Source organism: Rana temporaria, chromosome 6 (assembly GCF_905171775.1).
Source record: "Rana temporaria chromosome 6, aRanTem1.1, whole genome shotgun sequence".
In the NCBI taxonomy this organism is placed as follows: domain Eukaryota; kingdom Metazoa; phylum Chordata; class Amphibia; order Anura; family Ranidae; genus Rana; species Rana temporaria.
In genome coordinates this window covers 6,404,743-6,419,199 of record NC_053494.1, presented here as the reverse complement: position 1 = coordinate 6,419,199, position 14,457 = coordinate 6,404,743, and the positions used below count along the sequence as shown (strand labels likewise).

General features: G+C 43.6%; 1 protein-coding gene across 1 annotated transcript; it reads left to right on the top strand.

Moving 5' to 3' along the window:
• The first annotated feature begins 1,107 nt into the window (after positions 1 to 1,107).
• LOC120942866 (serine protease 33-like) lies at positions 1,108 to 10,042 on the top strand. The gene is made up of 5 exons (XM_040355790.1): positions 1,108 to 1,668; positions 3,125 to 3,329; positions 5,522 to 5,838; positions 7,429 to 7,583; positions 9,578 to 10,042. Exons 1-5 carry the CDS (start codon positions 1,578 to 1,580, stop codon positions 10,010 to 10,012), a joined length of 1,203 nt encoding a protein of 400 aa, XP_040211724.1. The 5' UTR covers positions 1,108 to 1,577; the 3' UTR covers positions 10,013 to 10,042.
• The last annotated feature ends 4,415 nt before the right edge of the window (positions 10,043 to 14,457 follow it).

Here is a 14,457-nt window from a genome sequence, read left to right as displayed (position 1 = left end):
GTCAGATCTAGGGGGGTACTGGGGTGGGCTGCACCCCACAGATTTCAGTTGCGCCCCCCCCCCAAAGACACTCACCACCCCTGCTTCTGTGCACCAGCATTCTCCTATCCCTGCGCAGTACATAGCCTGAGCACAGACAGCAAGAAGTCCTCCTCCCCACAGCACACACTGTAGCTGAAATCTGATTCCATTACACACAGCTATGATCTGCACACTGTGTAACTGGCTACTTCTACTGACCTGCCATTTTGACCAGGGAATTTCACCGGTCAGGACTGCAACACAGTAACCAGCTATACACTGTGCAGATTGTAATTGTGTGCAATGGAATCAGATTTTAGCTATAGTGCCCCTGGGGAGGAGGAGTTCTTGCTGCCTGTACTAGGGCTATGTACCTTGCAGGGATGGCAGAAAGAACTCTGCCCACTGTCCTGCCAGCAGTGACCCCTGTCACTACTGCCAGCCATCACTCCTGTTCTCCCTTCTGCCAGTAGTGACCCCTGTCCTCCCTCCTGCTAGTGGTGGCCCCTGTCCTTTACCCTGCTAATGGTGACTCTTGTCCTGCCTGCCAGCTGTGACCCCTGTCACTGCTGCCAGCCATAACTCCTGTTCTCCCTCCTGCCAGTAGTGACCCCTGTCCTCTTTCCTGCTAGTGGTGGCCCCTGTCCTTTACCCTGCTAATGGTGACTCCTGTCCTCCTGCCTGCCAGCTGTGAACCATGTTCTTTCTATTCCCAGCAGTGACCCTTGTACTCTCTCCTGCCAGTGGTCACTCTTGACCCCTGTCCTTACTCCTGCCAGCTCCCATCCTCCCTGCTGCCAGCAATGACTCCTGTCCCCTACCCTGCGAGCCCTGTTCACTCCCCTGCTGACCTGTCCTCAGCCCTACTGACCCAGTACACTGCCTCACCGATTCCTGTACACTTCCTGCTGACATTCCATCCTCCTCTCTACTGACCCCTGTCCTCCCTGTCCTCCGCCCTGCTGACCTACTTACCTCTGCCTTGCTAACACCCTCTACACTGTCCTACAAACTAATAGCTCCTGTACACAGTCCTAAAAACTGCTACTCTATCCTCTGCCTTGCTAACCCCCTGTACACATTCCCTCTCATCCTCTGCCCACCTGACATATTTTTACTGCACCCCCACATCAGACAGGCTAGATCTGGCCCTGGTAGACAAAAATAATGAAATCCCTTGGTAGACAATAACATTTCCAACAGATCAGAATATCATCTGCAAAAGGCATCCTTTCCTTTGTTTTTCTCCTGTAATTATCTTTCGTATTGGTTGAATTGGAGGAAACACTGACCCGTCTGTAGCTAATGTAACGGTGAAGCCACCCCTCACTGTAATGCACTAAAAATAATTAATGTCCTGCAATGCAAAGTATTAGCATGTGAGGAATTAGTGAGCTGGCACTTAACAATAGGAGCAGGTGGAATTCTAGACAAAGCTAGGAATGACTAGAAAGGAAACCAGAGCTTGTCTACCCAAATTACACTATTATCAGGAATGAGGAAGCTAAAAAGGGGGTTTAATTTCATGAACAGAAATTTTTATTTTTCACAGATTAATGGGAGCGAGAGAGAAAGAGAGAGATCTGCTGAATATTTCCCACTCTGCTGGGATGGGAACGTTGACTCTACTCATCCTCCTAGCCACAGGTAAGTACAGCTCACCTAAAAGTCTGCACTGACCCAAGCCCTCATGGAAGGCTGTCCAATGAAAAGGTAAACAAAGTATGTCGCAAATAAGGTGCTCATAATCCTACCTAGGAACTCTCTGTCTAAACTTTCTTTGACGTGAGGATTTCTGGGATCATTATAACTAAGGAGGAGTGGAGTGATTTTCAGATACATTTAGTTTGCTGTGAAATTACTGTTTCCGTTGTTCCGTTGTTGACAAGCATCATTCAGAAGATCATCTCAGGCTTCCAGATTGAATGACCTGAAGGACATTTAAAAAATATATACCGTATATACTCGAGTATAAGCCGAGTTTTTCAGCACTTTTTTTGTGCTGAAAATGCCCCCCTCGGCTTATACTCGAGTCACCTTTTTGCGCCTGATCTCCCGGATTTTTGGGACGCGGTACCGGCTGTGTGTCACATGTAGCCCCTCTCTTCCTCTACAAGTGTGCAAAGTTTGTTGTCCGGAAGACCTACGGCCGGGGAGCACCGATTTTTCAAAGCCGGGCACCCCTTCCATAGACTCCAATGTTAAACGGTAATTTCTCCGGCGAATTTGGGGACCCCGTACCGGCCAGTCATAGGTACCGGCCATGTGTCAACCTTGGCACACATGTAGCCCCTCTATTCCTCTACAAGTGTGCAAAGTTTGTTGTCCAGGAGACCTACGGCCGGGGATCACCGATTTTTCAAAGCCGGGCACCCCTTCCATAGACTCCCATGTTGAGCAGTAATTTCTCCGGTGACTTTGGGGAGCTGGACTGGCCGGTCGTAGGTCCCCTGGACCCGGAACTTGGCACACATATAGCCCCATTGCTCCTCTACAAGTGTTAAAAATTTGTTGTCTGGGGGACCTACGGATGGGGAGCACCGATTTTTCAAACCGGCCACCCCTTCCATAGACTCAGATGTTAAACGTCAGTTTTGTCATGGACACAGTGAGGCATGGGCATAGTGAGGCATGGGTACAGTGAGCCATGGACACAGTGAGGCATGGGCATAGTGAGGCATGGGTACAGTGAGGAATGGGCACAGTGAGCCATGGGCACAGTGAGGCATTGACACAGTGAGGCATGATCATGGACACAGTGAGGCAAAGTGAGGCATGCAGATGGACACCCTAGGCTTATACTCAAGTCAATACGTTTTCCCAGTTTTTTGTGGTAAAATTAGGTTCCTCAGCTTATATTTGGGTAGGCTTATACTCGAGTATATACGGTATATAAAAGTTTGTTGGGTTTGAAAATAGAAGAAAATACATGGCTGAAATTTGTGTCGTCAAAGTCCCTTGAACTAGAATCAGTCCTGAGGATTTTTATACCCTAAAAAGGCAACACACTATATGGTTCCATTGTTTGTGTGTATTATTCATTTAGATAATTATTTTATTATGGAAGCCAAACAAATTCAAACTCATTTTTTTTTCATGTCAGCCGGCAATGCTCTTGGTGCTCCAGATTTTTCAGTGTGCGGTTCCCCCTCGGTGTCCAGTCGGATAGTTGGCGGTACAAATGCGTTGGATGGGGAGTGGCCCTGGCAGGTCGCTGTTATAGATAAAGAATTAGAAGGAGAATATTTATGTGGAGGGTCCCTGATTTCACCGGAGTGGGTTATGACGGCAGCACATTGCATCCACAAGTGAGTATAACATGTGACCTTTATAATCCAATTCTTCCACCAGGCACCAATCATTCTGCTTTTGTAAAAAAAAAAAAAAAATAATAATCAGTCATGAGTATGTAAATTGATACAGTATTATTTTTTTATGAAGTGTCCACTTTAAAACTGGCAGGTGTGCATCATTGATCATCATTGATTAGTTTATGCCCCCCTCTGTGAGTACTGAAATTGAGCCCCTTATTCAGCTGTTCATTTGTGATTCACTGTGTGTAATGTATTCATTTATGTAAAAAACAATATTTTTTGTTTTTGCTATAAAAAAAATGTCCCCCAAATTAAAAAAATGTAATACAAATTTCTTCATCAGTAATGCTGATATGTATTTTTTACATATTTTTGGTTAAAAAAAATCACTATAAGCGTATATAGAATATTTTCCCCAAAAGTTTTAGCGTCTAAAAAATAGGGGATAGATTTATATCATTTTTATCATTATTTTTTTTTTTTTTACTAGTAATGGTGGCGATCTGCGATTTTTATCAGGACTGCGTCATTGCGGTGAACAGATCGGACACTTTTGACACGATTTTGGGACCAGTGACATCTATACAGTGATCAGAGCTAAAAATAGCCACTGATTACTGTATAAATTAGAAATCAGCCACCAATGCCAAATTTTAGCAAATTTTTTAAGACTCCTCCTATGTTTATATGTTAATTCCTCTCGCCTAAATTAATATTATTATTTTTTCCCATTGATCTATCGTTGGCGGGTATTTTGATACATGCCATATACTGTACATAGTTCTCAACAAGGGACATCAGTTTTATCAGAAGTAAAATTCAATAATTCTTTAAGTACCTCTGAGGAACCGGGAGTGGTATATATATATATATATATTTGTCCCCTAATATTCCAACATACCAAAGCATTATATTAAACAGCTTGCTATACTAAAAATTGAGAAAAAGCCCCCTCCTTGTGGGGAGAGAATTTCTAATTTTGTCTTATCTATCTGGTGAGCGCCTATGGGAAATCTATATTTGCACACAGTAAACATTTATCAATAGTAGAAACCAAGTATTGAAGTTTATTTAAAAAAAATCTCTAAAATAAATCGACATATACCTATATGTGTAAAAAAAAAAAAAAAAAAAAATACCAAAAATTAGCAACCAAACATTTCTCGAAGGAAAAACAATGAGGGCATTCAGTAAAAAAAGAAAAAGAAGAAAGGAAAAAAAGAAAATTATTTTTCTACTGGACTTGCTCCGCCGGCTCTGCATAAGAAAAAAATAATACAAAAGAGTGAAACTGACTAGCTCCCACCTGTAAAGGAAGAGAGAAAGGAGAGGAAGAAAAATAAATATATATTTTTTTCTCTTCCTCTAATTCTATTTTATGTATAGTGTCTATCCACCCATTCAGTGGTAGCCTTAGTATTATTAAAAAAATGTGCAACTTCATTTGCCGCTACTCTTTTTTTTTACATCTTGAAATTTGACACGCTGCTTTTGCACATCAGGAGAAAACTCCAGAAAGAACATAGCTTTAGTTCCATTAAAAAGAACTTCCTTCAGTAATCTAACTCTTCTGAGAAAAAAAACTTCTATCTCGTTGGTTAAGTAATCATATTAGAAATGGCGGTGGGGGTGATCCTGCTGGTAGAGGCCTACTAGGTACTCGATGTGCTCTTTCAACCGAAAATGACATGTTGTTCTTTCCCAATCGTCTCCCAAAGCCATGTTTCGGCAAATTCTGTAGGGCTACCTCCCTCAGAGTGCTCTGGGAGACCCACCAGCCCACCAGCCTAATATTATTACGTCTAAGACGATTTTCTAAATCTTCTAACTTGCGAGCATGGATACCTGATTTTTTAATCACTTCTTTAATATCTTTATTCAATGGCTGTGAGATATTCTCGAATTCTTTAACACGCCTTTCCAGAGCTGACATTCTTTCTCTTATTTTCTGTACATCCTGACGAAGAAAGGTAAATTCTTCATTAAGACCCTGTACTTGTCCTATTAAATTGCTGTCAATAGAGATTACTGTGACTTAGCATTACAGTAAACTCTGATGACCCCAATCATACCATTGTGCTTGTGTACATACAATCATAGAGAACAAATTGTGAACAAGTTGTATTTCATGCATTAGATTCTGATGTTTGTTGATAGTAGTGATATTGCACTGCCTTCTGCAGCAGATGGATCCTCATTGATACATGTTATGTTCTGTTTTCTTTCTGCAGTCCTATCCGGGTATCAAATTATAAAGTATATTTGGGCATGCACAAGCTGGGTGTGATCAGCAATCATACAGTTGTTGCCACTGTAAGAAATATCATTGTCAATAGTAATTATACAAGTGATGGATACCCTGGGGACATCGCCTTGTTGCGGCTGGCCACACCTGTCAACTATACTCAGTACATCATGCCAATCTGTCTGCCATCTTCCAACACCACCTTCCCCTGTGGTACGGAGTGCTGGGTAACTGGCTGGGGTACAAGATCTTCTGGTGGTGAGTCCATGAAATGATAGGGCAAACCTTTTTCATAAATTTTCAATACTAAGAAGCCAGACCTGTCACTTACACCCAATACATCCTGTTATCTAGGGATGGGTGATTCCGCCTTGGTTAGATTCACAAGGGGATTGTCGAATACTTTTTGAAATCCATGAAACTTAAACTTAGCAGAGGATTCACAGCGGTGCAGTGAATAGCACTTTCGCCTAGCAGCAAAAGGTTCGCTGGTTCGAATCCCAACCACGACACCATCTGCCTGGAGTTTGCATGTTCTCCCTGTGTCTGCGTGGGTTTCCTCCGGGTACTCCGGTTTCCTCCCACACTCCAAAGACATGCTGGTAGGTAAATTGGATCTCGTCCAAATTGGCCCAGTATATATGTATATATGTGTGTATGACTGTGTGTCCCTAGCGTGTCATGATCCTACGGGGTAAAAATGACCGCACCAGCCAAGCAGATACTGGTTGGAAAAAGCGCCCAGAGGTGATTCAGTTCGCATGCGTTGCGCTATACAAGTCATTCATTCATTCATTCTATTGAAATGTTTTTTTTTGCGGGGTAGGTGCCAGTTCAGCAAATCTTGATACTAAATTGTGGCCAAATTCAAGGCTAATAGCAAGCCATTATCAAAAAGGGCATAGGGAGCTGAGCACTGCCTTGGGGGACATTTAACAAAGAAAAAAAAATCAGTTTGGAGGGAAGGGGTTCCTTTTTAAAGTGACTTGCAACTTTAAGTGCATTATGGAAAAAAACAATACTTTCAATTACAAGATTGGTCAACCATAAGCTCTACGCAAACCCAAGTCATTAGCAGTTCAAGAGAAAGAATAATGAATATTTCCTTCACTGCTATAGTAACCCATTATTATTATTGCTTATCCTGGTCTCTAAATTGGAGTCGTGTGGCTTACAATGGTCAATAATGAGGGTTTTCCTATCGTCCATGGACGCACTCCCGGCGCTGTAGCCATCTTTCAGCTATAGTGCGGGCAGCAAGTAGTTAAGAAGTTTGTTTTCCTAGCTAACCTTATATTATTGTGCTACAGTAACATTATCAGAGTTTTAATAGACTAGCTAACTATAGGAATAGACAAATTAATACAAATTAATACATATATGGAATAAATAGAGAGAATCCGTAACCAACCACCCTCAGATAATATTTATTTTAGCATTTATTTCACCTGTGTTTGCTTTACCAAGGCAGGTATGGCCTTATCCTAGATGAGGGCCTAACACAGATGTAAATGGGGCACACCACACCAAAAAAAGGTCTGTGGTTACCCCTAAATTCTATATCGGACCCTTATCCAAGCATGCAGTCTGACAGGCAACGTGCAAACCTTAAAATGTTTATGCTTTTAAAAAAACAAACGTCATACTTACCTGCTCTGTGTAATGGTTTTGCACAGAGCTGCCCCATCCTCCTATTCTTGAGTCTACCGGCGGTGCTCTTGTCTCCTCCCCCGCACTAAGTGTCTCTATAGCAAGCTGCTTGATGTGGGGGCACTCATGCATGCTTGCTCTTGGGGCATCTATGTGTGTCCATAAGACTTTATTTTTTCTTCTCTGTTTCTTCACCAGGGAACGTAGTTAAGAATGGGATCCTCCAGGAGGTCATGGTTCCCCTAATTGACCGCAATACATGTCAAACGTATTACAATGAGGGAAGTTACGACCGCATTCAGTATGATCAGATCTGTGCCGGCTACAAGGATGGGGGAAAAGACTCCTGCCAGGTGAGAGGCGATGAGATTATTCCAGCACGGCTCACCTTTAGGTCTGGCTCTCTTTTTACAGGAAGTGGAATCAATGCATGACATCAGTTAAAGTTACACTAAATTCAATTTTTTTTTATTAAAAAGAAGAGGTTTTACCTACTGTACCTGATCAGCTTCTAGCTGTCCTTACTGGTTCTATTGGCTCTTCTCTCCTTTTGGTACCGCCTTAGCAAGTCTGCTAAGCAAGCACCTGTGCGTGTGCACTCCTGGGCCACACCCCCACTCCCTCCTCACAGAGTTTGACTGATGGTAGCATTGTCCTTGGTTTCAGCTCCGAAAACAGGAACTAATGGGAAAGATGATGGAACCATGTACAGTGCTAAAGTGGTGACTTATTCTTAAAGGAGGCTTTCTGATTTTAACAAGTCCTCTGATCACAGACCCTTATGCCTCATCGATGGGAACAAGGTGCTTGCCAAACAAAGTACTTAAGGGCTTGTAGCCTGGTATGGTTCAGGGAGGGGGTACACACTCGCCAGCCTCTTTCCCGGCAACCAAGGTTGCACGATTGGATAAAGGTCTTATATGGTACACTATGCCTGCAGTTTGTTTACATTCCCCTGTCAGTTGGGAATCCCTAGCTGACAACTTAAAGTGCTGGGAGGGGGAGAGTCACCGGTTGTTAGGGCATTGACGGGTGCTGGTTCCCTAACAACCAGGAGGAAGCTGTCAAATCAAATGTTAGGGGTTGTTACATATGCCAGCGAAAGGCAACAAGGAATCTAACACACACATGTTACAAATATTATGGGAATTGTTTGTTACGCTTGCACAAATGTTGAGGCATTTGCAAAGCTATTTTTTTTATAAATCAGCCCTAAATATAAATATATACTAAAATAGTTTTGTCTTGGGTTCAGTTTTAATACATATATTGTATGTGCATAAGTATGATATAAAAAAGGGTCATAATTAGTGTTGGACGAACGGCTTGGCCCGAGCATAATCTTTTCAATTGAGTTCATGGCTCATATTCAGCCCATCTCTAGCTACAATCCACCATGTCCCTTTTCCATTTACACACCACTATCCTACAGCCCATTACCCCACTTTTTTGACTATAACTAAGTGCAAAAATTTCAAGACCAAGACCTTGATTGTCCATTTCTCTGATTATGGCTCTGCTCAGGAGCAACATCCACCTAAACAATAATAAAAAAAAAATGATAAAAACATTTTAAAATTTATATAAAATTGAAACATGATGCATACAACAAAGTAAGCAATACATGTCATGTCAAAGAATTGCACATGATATCATTCCTCAAAATAATACTGCAACACAACAATACCCCTACGTGTTTCAACTAAGACAGTCTTCTTCAGGGAGTTCTTCGTTGAGGAGTACATTGAACGGACACTAAAAGACAAATGCCATTTAGAGACACATTCTACAAAATCATGTTAAAATATATACAATATATATCAAATAGGGCTGTTAGGCCCCGTACACACAACCGTTTTCCTCGACAGAATCCATCAAGAAACTTGGTGGCAGAGCTTTTTTGCAGAGGAAAACGGTCGTGTGTATGTTTTTCGTCGAGAAAACTGACGTGGAACTCGGCGAGAAAAAAAGAGAACATCACTATAGAAGCCAGCTAGTGGAACCACAGGGCACAGTAGGGGACCAGTCATGAAAAACACTGGCAAGTATGTAAGATGTGAAAATGCCTTTGCTCTGCAGTCAGAAGAATGGACTGCATGTAAGTGTAACTCCTCCTTTTCCAGGTCCTGGTTGTTGACTTTTTTTTTTACTTGGTTACAGAGTTGCTTTAGGCAAAGTTACCAAATGAAAATTGACCTGGTTGCGGCTTCCTAAAACTCTTCTGCATTACCAATTTTGTACCCACTTACTGAGTGCTTAGCTAGTTTGTGTAAATCTGCTAAGGTTGAAACATTATGTTCTGAAAAGTTATCCATTGGTGCAGCTAATGACTATCAATGTCTTACAGGGTGACTCAGGAGGACCTCTGGTGTGTAAGGTCCAGGGCGTATGGTACCAGGTTGGAGTTGTGAGCTGGGGAATAGGCTGCGCAGAACCCAAATTCCCCGGGGTGTACACACAGGTGACGGCCTACCAAGCCTGGATCAGCTCCTACCTGAACGTTACATTCAATTATGTGTCAAATATTCCTACACCAACAATGACATGTGGAGGAAGTTTCGTCGACACAGGGAACATCAGCAGTGCAAATACACACCTTTTTTCAATAAGCACTGTAGGAAGCACTGTCTATCCGTACACCAGTGCTTCTTTACCAGAAAACACATCTGAAGAAGAAGGACCCATCATCATAATTGATCCACACAATGGAGTGACCCCCAGCCTTTCCCATCATTACTGCATGATCCTGGTCCCAACTACTCTTCTGCTGACACTAATATAATGAAACACTTCCATCCAGGGGCGGACTGACCATTGAGTCACTCGGGCACTGCCCGAGGGCACTATGCCACTAGGGGGCCCCATCAGGGATGCCAGGCTCAGTAAAACCAGGCACAGTATGTAAAAATCTATGTTTTTTTTACATCTGTCCCTGATATGTCCGAAACCGACATGCTCTTGAAGTGAAAATCCCGCGATTTTAGCTGCCCCGCCTCTGCAATGCCTCCTGGCGTGGTGGCCATCTGAAAGCCCAGGGGCCTCATAATCTTCTATTGTCCGGGGGCCCCATGAGTTGTCAGTCCGCCCCTGCTTCCATCTCAACTGTCCAAGACAATTGAGATTTTTACTAAAATAGTAGAGAACATTCACTTTGCAAAGAATACTCAACCATGTGGAAGGAAAACAAAAAGAGAAGGGTTTTAGCTTGCAAATGATTGGATGATTGAAGTCAGCACAGTTTCCCCTCATTTACTAATCCAAGTAAAAAAATGATTACAAAGTGAGAATGCTCTACTCCTTTAACCACTTAAGGACCGGACCAATATGCTGCCTAAAGACCCAAGGTGTTTTTACAGTTCGGGACTGCGTCGCTTTAACAGACAATTGCGCGGTCGTGCGACGTGGCTTCCAAACAAAATTGGCGTCCTTTTTTCCCCACAAATAGAGCTTTCTTTTGGTGGTATTTGATCACCTCTGCGGTTTTTAGTTTTTGCGCTATAAACAAAAATAGAGCGACAATTTTGAAAAAAATGCAATATTTTTTACTTTTTGCTATAATAAATATCCCCCAAAAACATATATAACATTTTTATTTCCCTCAGTTTAGGCCGATACGCATTCTTCTACCTATTTTTGGTAAAAAAAATCGCAATAATCGTTTATCGGTTGGTTTACGCAAAATTTATAGCGTTTACAAAATAGGGGATAGTTTTATTGCATTTTTATTTTTAGCCTGCTCCGTGCCTGCTCCGTGCACTGGGGAGGGGGCCGTGGGCGTCGGGCGGGAGGAGAGCAGAGGAGGGCGAGCCGGTGTCCTTCTGGCATCAGCCTGCTCCGTGCCTGCTCCGTGCACTGGGGAGGGGGCGTCGGGTGGGAGGAGAGCAGAGGAGGGGGAGCCTGCATCCTTCTGGGATCAGCCTGCTCCGTGCCTGCTCCGTGCCTGCTCCGTGCAATGGGGAGGGGGCCATGGGTGTCGGGCGGGAGGAGAGCAGAGGAGGGGGGAGCCTGCGTCCTTCTGGCATCAGCCTGCTCCGTGCACTGGGGAGGGGGCCGCGGGTGTCGGGCGGGAGGAGAGCAGAGAAGGGGGGAGCCTGCATCCTTCTGGGATCAGCCTGCTCCATACCTGCTCCGTGCACTGTAGAGGGGGCCGCGGGCGGGAGGAGAGCAGAGGAGGGGGGAGCCGGTGTCCTGCTGGCGTCTGCCCGCTCTGTACACTGAGGAGGTAGGGGCATTGGGCGGGAGGAGAGCGGAGGAGGGGGGAGCCAGTGTCCCGCTGGCGTCTGCCTGCTCCATGTGCTGAGGAGGGAGGGGCTGTGGGCATCGGGCGGGAGGAGAGAGGAGAGGGGGAGCCGCTGCAATCATTCTGCAAAATGGATTAAAATAAAATGTTAAACTAATTTTACTAGGGCTTTTTTTCGGGGGGAGGGCTTATATTGTAGCCCTCCCAAAGAATCATACTAGGTCTTATTATCAGGGTAGGTCTTATTTTCGGGGAAACACAGTAAGTATGTTGACTGACTATAAATGTGTTAAGTTGTTTATAGATGTTGTTAATATTGGACATTTTTGTTGTTTGCGGAAAGCAACCTTAGTAGTTACATCTTAACATTTCTTTACTGTAATGACTTCATTTTATCGAAAATTATTGTTTAGTAAAAAAAAATAAAGTTGTGCATTTTATCTGGTGAACCTTTACTCACTAATGGGATGAGTGTTTTTCTGAGAGGTCAACTCAAGTCAAGTGAAGACATCTTTTGATTGCAGCTGGATAATATGGTAAACGGTAATGAAACGTTCTCGTGATGTTCTCAGGGGGACTACAGGAAATGTACAGTAACTTTCCAGAAAATACCCTGAATTTACTGTAAGTTGAAGAACAGGTTCAAGTATCAGGTGTGCGAACAGCATTTTTGTTTTGAAAAAACACAGACAGATAAGAACATTGCTTTGCCCTTGAAAAAACACACATTTTGTTCTATACCTATTGCAAGTTTTAACAACGCCTACACTAAATCTAACACCCCCCTTCATATCATGTACTGTATGTTATCCTGCAAACACTGTCAGCTGACATACCGCTCACACTCCTCTCCTGTATATACCACTCACCGCTATATCCTCTGCACTTCACTCATGTATATACTGGCATTTGTAAAATCCTGGGCACTCTTCTTTGGCACATACTGTCCCAATAATACCCTCCACATTCCTTCACTGTACATACCACCTCCATCATACCCTCCACATTCCCCTCCTGTACATACCACCTCCATCATACCCTCCACATTCCTCTCCTGTACATACCACCTCCATCATACCCTCCACATTCCCCTCCTGTACATACCACCTCCATCATACCCTCCACATTCCCCTCCTGCAAACACTGCCCCCATCATACCCTCCACATTCCTCTCCTGTACATACCACCTCCATCATACCCTCCACATTCCCCTCCTGCAAACACTGCCCCCATCATACCCTCCACATTCCCCTCCTGTACATACCACCTCCATCATACCCTCCACATTCCCCTCCTGTACATACCAGCTCCATCATACCCTCCACATTCCTCTCCTGTACATACCACCTCCATCATACCCTCCACATTCCCCTCCTGCAAACACTGCCCCCATCATACCCTCCACATTCCCCTCCTGTACATACCACCTCCATCATACCCTCCACATGAAACGTAATGGGAAATGTAATTTAGGAGCAATTAGTATTTACATTCTTTTGGTGTAAATGTCAGTTTTGCTGTAGAATATCATAGAGGTGATCAACTTCATAGACAGGTTTAAGGTATCACTCAAGCATTTCATTTAAAGAAATTGTGTATTTTTAATGTTGCTATTATTAAAAGAGCTGCTCCTGCTTCTTTTTTTTTTATGTCTTTCTTTGGTACATGTCCTCCATTGCAGTACCCAGCTCCCCATGTCTTATGTTTGACAATCCCTTGCCTATTGGCTTTAAAAAATGGCCGTATTTGATTTTCACCTCCCATTGACTTTAAAGGGATTTACATTCCATTTCACAGTTTGCAGATTTTAGGATTAATTCAACTAGTGCTCCATGACTTGAACCTAAGCACATTCGCTCACCACTACTGCATTGATAGCTTCTGCAGGCGCTTCTTCTTAGCAAAACATTGGTTGGATCTTCTGTTGTTTGGAGGACCAGATCTGCTGAAGCCGTAGGTGGGGCAGTTGGCAGGATTATTGGCTGTACTGACATAAAGGATTACATTAGTGTCATGCTTGATTCACCACTCAGCTAATGGGATTTTAATAATTTTACTGAAGGTTGAATTGAGTTTAAAGGGTCACTAAAGGCAATTCGCTGTGATTGACAGCAGCGCCAGCCAATGGCTGCGCTGCTATCAATCCGTCCAGCCTAGCCAATCAACGGCCAGGCTGGGAACCGGAGAGGATCACATGTACGCGCGCTGGACTTTCGAGGGGTCAGGTAAGTAAAACAGGGGTTCGGGGGGGGGGGTGGTACCGTCGGTTGTTTTTTCACCTTAATGCATAGGATGCATTAAGGTGAAAAAACATTTACCTTTACTACCCCTTTAAGATTACTAATTAATGTATCAAGATATTCTTCACACAACCCGTTTTACACAAACAATATTTATGTCTATAGTACAATTCTATAGTCTCTTTTCACGCCCACTCTAATGCCACGTACACACGATTAGGCTTTTGCCCGGGCCAAATAACATCGGAATTCCGATGGAATTCCATCAGAAAAATATAGAACATCCTTCTATATGACTGCAATCATTTTAATATTCCTCCACTGGCTCCTCCGCTCAAAGGGAATAAAGACATACTTAGGCCCGGATTCACAAAGCACTTACGCCGATGTATCTCGAGATACGCCGCGTAAGTGCAAATATGCGCTGTCGTATCTGTGCTCCGTGCCCACAAAACCAAGATACGCCTGAAAATAGGCTTCATCTGACCGACGTAACTTGCCTACGCCAGCGTAGAGTGGGCGCATATTTACGCTGGATGTATTTGGCGCTCCCATTGATTTTCTATTCACATATGCAAATGAGGGAGATACGCCGATTCACGAACGTCCGTCCGTCCGACACAGTGCGTGTAAAGTCATACGTCTGGCATAAAGTTATGCCCCATAAAGGAGGTGTAACTCAGCAGCATCCATGCAAAGGGCTGCACCAGGGAACACAAGCCAATGTATTTTACGTAGTTTACGTAG

Coding starts and splice junctions, on each gene's coding strand:
- LOC120942866 (XM_040355790.1), top strand. CDS start 1,578: ATGGGAGCGAGAGAGAAAGAGAGAGATCTGCTGAATATTTCCCACTCT. Junction 1,669..3,124: donor ACTCATCCTCCTAGCCACAG/GTAAGTACAGCT, acceptor TTTTCATGTCAG/CCGGCAATGCTCTTGGTGCT. Junction 7,584..9,577: donor GGGGAAAAGACTCCTGCCAG/GTGAGAGGCGAT, acceptor AATGTCTTACAG/GGTGACTCAGGAGGACCTCT.